Source organism: Anser anser (assembly GCF_964211835.1).
Source record: "Anser anser genome assembly, chromosome: 16".
NCBI lineage: Eukaryota > Metazoa > Chordata > Aves > Anseriformes > Anatidae > Anser > Anser anser.
In genome coordinates, this window is record NC_139737.1 from 1442092 (window position 1) to 1451599 (window position 9508).

The window sequence follows — 9508 nt, forward strand, 5'->3', positions numbered from 1 at the left end:
GAAACTGCTCCCTGAGAGCCCCCTTCCCCCTGTACCTTCCTCCCCTCTAAAGAGCACAGAAATGCAACCCACAAAGGTAACTCAACTCTCCTGGGAGAATTTGTGGCACAACAGGCTGCAGCTCCTTTCAAAACGGGTTCGTTTCATTTATTTATTTTAAAGTCCACTGATCATCACCAAAAAAAAACAAAACAAAACAAAACGGGAAACGCAACTAAAGAGAAAAGAGTCCAACCAAGACCTAAGAACCCAGAGCTATGAGTAGATGTGAGCCTGCGTTTGCACGGTGCAGGTGCACGCACAGGACGAGACGACGCATGCGCACTGCAAGCAGGCGTGTGGCGAGAGGTGGGTTCCTTTATGTTAACCGCTGAACAATGACAGCGTTGAGCAGGTTGGCTTCCTTCAGGGTTTGGTTCTCATCAGTCAGCTCTTTATTTGGGAAGGTGGTCATCAGGACGAAGCTGGTCGCAGCCATTGCTGGCCGGGCATCGACTATGAAGAGCCGGATGTCACGGATCCTGTCCGAAGGGATCAAACACACAAGGGCAATCCTGTTATTGAGCATCCCGGAGAATTGCACAACAGAAGCCTAAATTCACCCTTTCCAGAGTCTGCAACCCTGCACTCGTGGCACTTGCTTTCCAGGTAACAATAGAGACCCCAGCCAAGCAATTCTGTGATTTACGATACTTCTCTATAGGCTCCTGTTTAATGAAATAAGCTGCTTTACAGGTTAAAGGATCTCAAAGTGTTCTTTTACACTGCCCAGCTTCTGTGGTTTTGAAACTGAAGGGTTCGAGCCCCTCAAGATGAACAGATTAACAAACTGCTTGATGCTAAGCTGCTATAAGCAGCTGTGCCCACCACACACAGCATAACCTAGATGATTTCAGCTCCCAAGAGCAGTCACAACAGTGACACTGGATCTATTTCCTGCACCTGATCCCAGAGGAAGGTTTTTGTAACTTTCTGAAGCGTACTTGATTCTCTTATGGAGATAAGAAGAACAAGTACGGACAAATAGCCACGATCCCCAAGATCAGGTAGGTGAGAAGGACTTTAAGACGAACTCTAATGAATCAGTAGGGTATGTAAGCCAGCTTGTCCAAGTGAACCAAACTGTTTAAGAGCATTCCTCTGTGCTACAGTCAATACTGGGGAAAGCCCAGCAGAAGTATGAGCTGACAGTCAGAATAACAAAACAATTCCTAATTATCTGATAGATTCTAATGCCCTTTGAATAGTTTCGGTTTTAGTTTTTCTTATAGCTGACATTACCAAAAGTTCTGCTGTTAATACTGAAGCTCCCCGACACAGCATCATTGGCTACAATCCATCACTATTTGGAAAGCAAATCCTATCCTTCCGACAGTCAAGATCTGCCTTAAAACCCCACAATAATTTTATTCCTATTCACCTATACAGAAGGATCCCCAGAGCTCCCTTTAGCAGGCTAGTCAGGATTCTAACATCTGCTCCATCTGTGCACAGTTCGCAGTGTCATTCAGGCCTTCCCAGTTAGTAACCTGTGTTTCCTGTTGCCTTTGTACCTGTGATTATGATTAAATTTCTGGACCAGTCGCCCACCATCAGCGAGCCGGATTTGGATGTTGGTGACGGGCTCCGACTCATCAATAGTGATGGCAGAACTGGCTTTGGCTTCATTCTCTGCCTGCTGGGCTGGCGAGCTGGTGCCCAACACCTGAGGTGCAGTGCTGAGAACAGGAAGACACAAAGAGAGCTGTTAAAAACCAAACCACTCACCTGGCTGCAGGGTGCCAGGAATCAGGCAGTGAGCTTCTCGCCCGCTGGGCCCAACTACCAGGGCTCCTAAGAGATGCCAGCGTTAAGTTGGAAATGGGAATTCAGAAGTCAGCGAGCTAGCTGGCAAGTCAGCGAGCACTTGGCTGTAACTTCACCCCTACCATCACCTCTCATAGCACCGCATCTTGGTTCTGCACAGCCACACAGGAACAGCACCATTATAACCAGCACACTGTAGTGGTTCCAAACTGGAGAACTGCTTCCTGCCACTAAAAGAGCGAGCCCACAGTACACACAGCCAAGCCCCATTTTCTCTGTTAGAGGAACACCTCACATACCACAGGCACCGAGTATCTCCTCTTCAGAAAGAGGAGTCAGTAGGCTCACCCCACAAAAAATCTGAAGTGACTTTCCCACATCACACACGCACGCAGAGCAGAGCAGTGCTGCTGTTTTCTCACCTGCCCAGCTTTTGTCCTTCTCCAGTAAAAGCTTTGAAGACACTTTTAGGTTTCACGTACTCCTCATCACGGTGATCCTCCATATCCAGGTTCACTTGTCCGCCTCGTGCTAACCTGCGCAGCTCTGCTGGGACTTCCCTGCAATGACAGTGTCCAACAGAACCGTCCTGAAAAATCAAGTCAGGGACAGCACCTGCCACAGAACCCAATACAGCCACAGGAATTTCAGGAATTACTGTGCGCTCCTGCTAACTAACAAAGCAGGTGCACACCTCCCCGCTGACAGACACGAGCTAAAGGTTACTTTTCCCTGGCCCTTACCAGGAGTGACACGACCTATCAGCAAATCTCTGCCCAAATATGAAAGCCTGTTCATTCACTTCAAAACCTCAAGGCCCCATACAAACCAGCGCCACTTCCCAATTCATTTAAAGTAGATCTTCAAGTCTGCCCTCCCTTAGTTTACACATTTAGAATCTAGCCCTTGTAAGAAAGCTCAGGACAAATGCACCATTGATTCAGCAACCTGGACTCCACAAACACCTGTGTTTCAAAACACAGCTATTCTTTCACTGCCCTCTTGCTACTTACCCTCTGCGGATATCATCAAGAAACTGGGCATTGGATGGATCCTGGTAGCTCCTCAGTTCTCCGCTGTCCAGACTGAATCCACTTTTCCAGAGCTTCAGTACAACATGCACCTGCAGCAGTCCCCAAACAATTATCAGCCTCACTAAACGTCTTACTGAGAATAACTGGACACAAAGAGAAAAGCTGCTGACTGGCAGGGAATTTCAAGCTGTAGAAAACATTCCAGCAAGGTTCGTCTTGATCATTACATTCAGCAGTGAGGAAAAAACCTGAAGCGCTGGCTACGTAATGGTCATGCATCAGTTCCTAGAAGGTGACAACACAGATCCCTTTTTTGATGAATATGGCTGAAGAACCAAATGTGTGTTAGGCAAGGAGCCCAAACCAAGCTCTCACCAAGGATATTTGCTCACAAACCAAGCACAGGAGGATCTCGTGCTGATGCTGTTAGCTCTGCATCTCTTCAACGAATAAAGCAGCTTTACTGCACAGTGCTCTTTGCTCAGTACTTTTCACAATCCATATAATCACACTACAGAGAATGAGAAAAGATCCCCATCCTTCTAAAGAACACTCAAATTCTTAACCAGAAGTTCACCAGAAAACTGCTCACCCAAGTCTCAAGTATCAGCTATTTTTTCCCCCAATCAGAAACCCCACAAGAAGTGGGGTTTACCATCCTCCTGAATTACTGTCAAGCTTTATAATCCTCTGGCTCGCAAGCTTTGTAGCTATAGCAAAGAAATCCCCCTGGTGACATCTACAAAACAGAACAGAGAGCTACTCACATCCTGAACAGAGCTCTGTCTCCTCTCTCCTGCCACGTAGGCAGACTCTTCCTCTGGAGTAGCCCCAAGGCGATACCCTCCCCCTGCAAAAGGCTGTAAGAGAGACAGGCAAAGAGGTTACAGGGTGACACAGACCCAGTACAGCTCGCTTCTCTTTCCCCAACACCATTCTGAGGGAACAGGGAGGGCTTCGGGGTAGCAGCAACATCTGCTATCCTGCGGGCACAGTGACCAGCTTGGAACAGTCAGAAATATGGCTCAACAAAGTGACTTTTCTTGCTACTGTGACACATGAACTAGAGCTGCACTAACAGCAGAGTCCAGGCTTCACTGCTCTTTTTAGATAGTTTGAGGACTCCACAGTACCCAACAGCTGTCACGGCAGGAGCCACACACAGATGATTACAATAAAAAACAACTAAAAGAGGGGAAAAAAAGAAACTCATCACTCCTCACTTTAGGCTTGCTAGTCTCGCCGCTGCTTTTGGCTGTCCGATCAACTGCCACAGCACCGTGCTCCTTTGCTCCTTTGAAGAGATCTTCCACCAGCTCGTTGGGACTCTTCTTCCTTGGAGGACCGACGATCTGCTGTCCGCTTCTCTCTGAGCCACCAGCATAAAACCTAGACAGAAAGCACACCGCTGCTGGGTAAGACTGGACCACTGCTTCTCCAGGAGACAGCGGTTTTATACTGGGACTTAGCTGCTCACTTTTGTACAGCTTAAAGAAACAGTTTGAATCTACAAATATTAGTTATGACCAGCGTATCTGCCACTTACAGTAACTGATGTAAATAAAAAAAAAGTCTCTGCGCCACAGGATATTGTAAAGTTATCCACTGATCAGCAGTAATGAAATGATAACAACTCTCAGACCTAGAAAGAGATACAGTCTAGACTGACAAAGCTCTTCCCAGTGCTAGTACCAGCTAGGCTACTAACTTCACACAAGACTTTTAGCAAGTCTCTGACCTCTCAGATGGAAGAAGGCAGGCAATGACTACAGGAAACGGCCTTACTCACCGAAGAAATAACTGGTATTTTGAGGGAAGGCATGCATTAATTCTGTGCTGAAAGTTCAGCGCACACGGGACAGGACTGAGCAGAAAGCAACGAACGCACACTCAGTGAAGTGCAATTAAACACTTCTGGAAGATTGGGTTGATTAGATTCCAGCTGGCTTTCAGCACATACAGAGCTCACAGCTGAGTGCAGAAGACCAGGTGGCCTGCCTATACCGAGCCACTTTTAGTTACGTCAGTTCCATTCAATTTACCTTGCCTGTTAACCTCAAGTGTTTTCAACTACTTGCAGCTGACACAGGGGAAGATTTCTCTGCTAGTGGGCCACATCCCCACTGAAAAAAGGGACCTACATTCTTCCTTTCCACCTCCACATTCCATTACATTCTCCTTAAATAGCACTTCAAAGCAACACAGGCAAGCAAAACAAAAACCAGTCCCTGCATTATTCCCACATTTCTGTTCTCCAGGGACACAAATGATGATTTGGGCTTTTCCCCAAGGGCTCTCACATCCTACCTCAGACTTTCTCTCAACAGCACAAGTCAGAGATGAAAACAGGTGTTTATACAGCAACACTGAGCAGGTGCTTGCATGCAGAATTTGCACTGATCAAACTTTGTGTCAGACCTGAGATTTTTCTGCACAGGAATGACGTACCTGCTTAAGTCTGCTTTTGAAAAAGAATCTGTACGCATGTAGCAAGCCATCAGAAAAAGGCAGGGTTTTAATTCTTTAACTGAAAACTTACCGCTGTCCCTCTTCCTCTTCGTCATCATCCTCCTGTGCATGAACAAGGTCTCTAAACGACGTTACTCGATGGTCACTGCAAAAGTCAATCAAAGTACGTCAGCCTCATGACACAGCTCAACCACGTGCGCAAAAACTGGTGAACACAGCGCATTAGGTTGACTCTGCTCTACTTTTAAGGTCTGAATGAGATCACAGGTCAGCGCTGGTGTAACCGTGTGGTGAACAAAGTTCTTGGGCGTCTGTACCAATCACAGCAACTGAAAACAACAGCGAGCGCACTGGAGGAGGCTCGGAAGGTGGCTGCAGGCCCAGCAGATGAGGTAACTCCTCTGTCATCTTCCTCGTCACGTAATGGATTTGGTTGCCTCTTTCAGAGAGCAGTCATTTCTAAACCTGTACAAACACAGGTTGCTCTGCCAGGCCCCAATAAAGGCCAGCCTCCAACAACGCTCCTGTGGTCGAAAGCGAAATGATGGTTCTTCGGCAACATGGAATTTAGTCAAAGTCTGAAATAAGAGCGCTTTGTCTTCACAATACAGCCAGTAACTCCTTCTCTTTAAAAGTAGCGTTCCCCTGAGAGACTGAGAAATTCAGTCTGAGAATTCCTAGCTCAGGAATTTGGTAAGGACAAATTATTTAACTGATTTTATAAAATGCTTAACCTGGTTAGATAAGGTACAACACAAAATTAGAAAACATTTTTCCTGTGGATATACAACCTGCTTAAATGCAAGTGTTACCAACCGCCTGATTGTCTTCTAACCTCAAAACACAAATCAAGCTTTTCCTGAGCAATGAAGCGAATTATTCTGACTGGTCTATACATCAGTTGTGGAATAATACCTGTGCTTGTGATGTACAAATGTGGCTATTTTCACAATTCCTCGAGTCATACGAAGTGAACCAAATCTAAAAGCACTGCAGATTTTCTGAATAAATAGCTAGCACCCGTGCTTTAGACAGAGCGTGGGTTTTGATGGGATTAATGTTCACTGTGAGGTTTACGAGGCCTCGGTAAACACACCAGTCCGAGCTGAAGCTCTCCCCTCACCTGGCTGCAGTGCCTCTGGATACGGAGCTGGGTGTCGGCTGGGGAAGGGTCAGAATGTCCTCATCGCCCCCGTCCTCATAGAAACTGGCGAGCGCGATCTGCAGAGAAACACCACGGGAGTTTTCCAGGACGACAGCAACCCTCCCAGAGCGGTACCTCAAACACACACACACACACCACGGCCGAAGCTTCTGTCACGTTGGATCTCTCAAGGGACATCGACGCTGAAGCCATTTTATGGGATTTGTGCCTTTGGAAGTCCTGGCAGAGCCGGCTCCCCTTTGGCTTTGTTAACGTGAGGGCAGCCACCACCACGGCACGCTCCTGTCCCGAAACGGCGGCCTCGCAGCACCCATGGGTGCGGACTGGGGCTCCGTGGGGCCGGGGGGGGAGAGGCTGGGAAGCCACCAGGGGGTCGGGGAGCGGGGGCCGAGCCCTCCCTTCAGCGGGGACCCTTCAGCGAGCCCCGAGGTGACCGGGCCGCGGCCCGCCGCCTCTGCGGGCCCGGGGCTCGGCGTGAGGCGAAGCCCGAGCCGCCGGGGCTACCTGCAGATCCCAGCCGGCCGACTCGAGGAAGAACCGCGCCCGCTCCTCCTCGGCGCCCGTCACGGCCACGAACTCCCGCAGCGCCTCCTCCCTGGCCGCCATCTTACCGCGCTGCCGGGACCCGCCCCGGCACGGCCCGGCCCGGCCCGCAAAGCGCTCCGGCTGGGAAACGGAGCCGAGCGCCCCGCCCCGACAACAGCACCCCCCGGCGGACCGGCGGAGCGCCGGGCCGAGCCGAGCCGAGCCGAGCCGAGCCGGGCCGAGCCGAGCCGAGCCGGGCCGGGCCGGGCTGGGCCGAGCCGAGCCGGGCCGGGCCGGGCCGGGCTCTGCTTCCCCGTTCCGTGCCGAACCAAGCCGTGCCATGCTGCCCTGTGCCATGCTGTGCCGCCCCGTGCCGAGCCGTGCCCACGTTCCCCACGCAGGCGGCGCAGCGCGGCCCCTTCCCCCGGGGAGGACGAAGAGGCCGAGGCCGAGGAGCCCAGGGGGGGCCTGTGGGGGTCAGGGGGGTCCCAGCCGGGAACTGGCCCTGTCTGGGAAGTGCCGTCCCGGAGGAAGGTGCCGTGAGGGTGATTTTTGCAAGGATTTGTATTGATGGCGATAAGCACGTGTGGAGCAGCACAGCGAGGGGATGGGGACGGCCGGGGGGGAACGGGGACAGGTGGGGGGTACGGGGACAGCCAGGGGAGACCGAGACCCTCGGCCCAGGGACATGCCAAGGGATGCAGCCTCTCCGGGGGCCGAGGAGGCAGCGTGGGGAGGCAGCAGGGGCGGTGGTGCAGGGCCCCCAAAAGAAGCAGCGGGTCTGCTTGTGCAGCACCGCCAGCCCAAGCTCGGCGCGCTCAGCTCGGAGGTGACGGAGCTCTGACGGCGCTCTCCTGCGTCGCTCCCGTCTCGGCGGCCTCGCTGTGCCGCGCTGGCCCCTCCTCAGGCCTGCCAGCGCTTGAAGAGGAAGAAGAGGACGAGGCTGAGGATCGCCTTCTCAAGCAGCATGCCGAGCCACAGGCCGGGGCTGGACAGGAGATGGGCACCTGCAGGAGCAGGGAGTGAGCGCGGGGCGTGGGGAACGCAGCCCCCAGCCCCACAGCCCCCGGGTGCCGTTACCTTCCGAGCTGGGTCCCTGCTGGTCTGAGGCAGCGACCCACAGCACGGCCCTGCTGCTGATGGGGTCCCGGCCCTCGTGCACCACCCGGCAGGTGAACACGGAGCCGTTCTTCTCCTGCACGGCTTGCACTGCCACCGTGCTCCTCAGCTCGAACAAGCCCTCGGGGGTCTCCGTCGGCCGGGGGGGGCTCCCCGTGTTCATCTCCGTCCCGTTCTCCAGCCAGGTCACGCTCACGCTTCCCGGGTAGAACCCCTGCATGTCGCAGGTGAAGTTCACCGTCTTGTTCAGCCCCACGGGGTCCGGAAACTGAGCCACGAGCACGTTGGGGGGAACTGGGAAGAGAAGCAGCGGCTGGAGCCGGCGTCCCCCGGCCCCGTGCCCGCGGGGGCCCTGTCCCAGCCCCGGGGCCGTGAGCACCGGTCCCCACCGAGCCCTCACCTCGCAGGATCTGGCTCAGATGGTAACTCCTCGTCAGCGGGGCCGTCAGCGTGGCGTGCTGCACCTCGCAGGTGAGCTCTGAGCGGATGTCGTCCTTCTGCAGCGTCACCGTCACGGTGCTGGACATGTTGTAGGTGAAGTTCGATGGCCCAGGGGTGATGCGGATCGGCTGAGCCTGAATCGGGGCCTTGTCCTTGAACCACTTCACACGGATGTCACTGGGGAAGAACCCCCCGGTCTTGCAGGTGAAGGACGCCGTCTTCCCCAGCTCCGCTCGGTGGCTGGGCCCGGACACAGTCGGGTTGGAGGGTCTGGCTGTGGGAGAAGCGCGGGTCCATCAGCCAGGCTCTGCCCCCCTGACCCCGGACCCTCTCCTTGGGCCGGCTCCTGAGCCCCTGCCCCAGCCCCGCTCGCCCCAGAGCAGAGCCCACGGGACGGGACGGGGCTGACCCGGCAGGGCTGGCTCCTGCTGGGAGCCGCACCAGAGCCCCACTCACCCTGCACCGACACCACCGTGCCCTCGCCACGCCGATACAACTCTTCACCGGTGTCTGTTTTGCAAATCTTCACACAGTAATAGGTGCCGGCATCCTCGGGGCGAACGTCCCTGATGAGGATGGTGAAGTCTGTGTTGGAGCCATTCACTGCCCTCATCCCACGGGATGAGGAGGGTTCTTTTTGGTCATAAATGGTCTCATTGTCACTGCCCCAGCCCTTCAGCCACCTCACGGGGCCAATGGGACCCCCTTCAGTCACGGTGCAGTTCAGGGTCAGCGTCTCCCCTGCGATCACCGACATTTCCTTCTGGGGCTGTCGCAGCTCAAAGCCCTGACCCGCCTGGGCACCCGCACCTGGGGACAGCGAGAGGAGGGTTTGGGGCTGGTGAGGGGCCCTGGAGCCAGGGCGCAGCATGGGGCCTCACCCGACCCCCAGCACAAAGCTGGGGGCAGAGTGACATCCCTGTCCCGTGCCCCCCAGGGCAGACGGCAC

The 9508-nt window shown here is 53.8% G+C and overlaps 2 protein-coding genes across 3 annotated transcripts; both read right to left on the bottom strand.

Moving 5' to 3' along the window:
* Positions 1–122: 122 nt before the first annotated feature.
* On the bottom strand, positions 123–7181 carry NSFL1C (NSFL1 cofactor). Of its 2 annotated transcripts, none has more exons than XR_014573148.1 (9): positions 6979–7178; positions 6433–6530; positions 5380–5454; positions 4064–4229; positions 3608–3700; positions 2820–2929; positions 2229–2366; positions 1421–1718; positions 123–521 (listed from the first exon to the last, which is right to left on the bottom strand). XR_014573148.1 is itself a non-coding variant. In XM_083802100.1 (9 exons), the coding sequence occupies exons 1-9, from the start codon at positions 7078–7080 to the stop codon at positions 359–361; spliced, it is 1110 nt and encodes a 369-aa protein (XP_083658226.1). In that variant the 5' UTR covers positions 7081–7181; the 3' UTR covers positions 123–358. The 2 variants fall into 2 exon arrangements, 1 of the variants encoding a protein (XP_083658226.1); XM_083802100.1 differs by having other exon boundaries at positions 1554–1718; positions 6979–7181.
* A 367-nt stretch (positions 7182–7548) lies between these two features.
* LOC310882818 (signal-regulatory protein beta-1-like) lies at positions 7549–9430 on the bottom strand (the record flags this gene model as incomplete). Its single annotated transcript, XM_083802103.1, has 3 exons — positions 7549–8412; positions 8519–8833; positions 9016–9430. The coding sequence occupies 3 exons, from the start codon at positions 9428–9430 to the stop codon at positions 7958–7960; spliced, it is 1185 nt and encodes a 394-aa protein (XP_083658229.1). The 3' UTR covers positions 7549–7957.
* Positions 9431–9508: the final 78 nt, after the last annotated feature.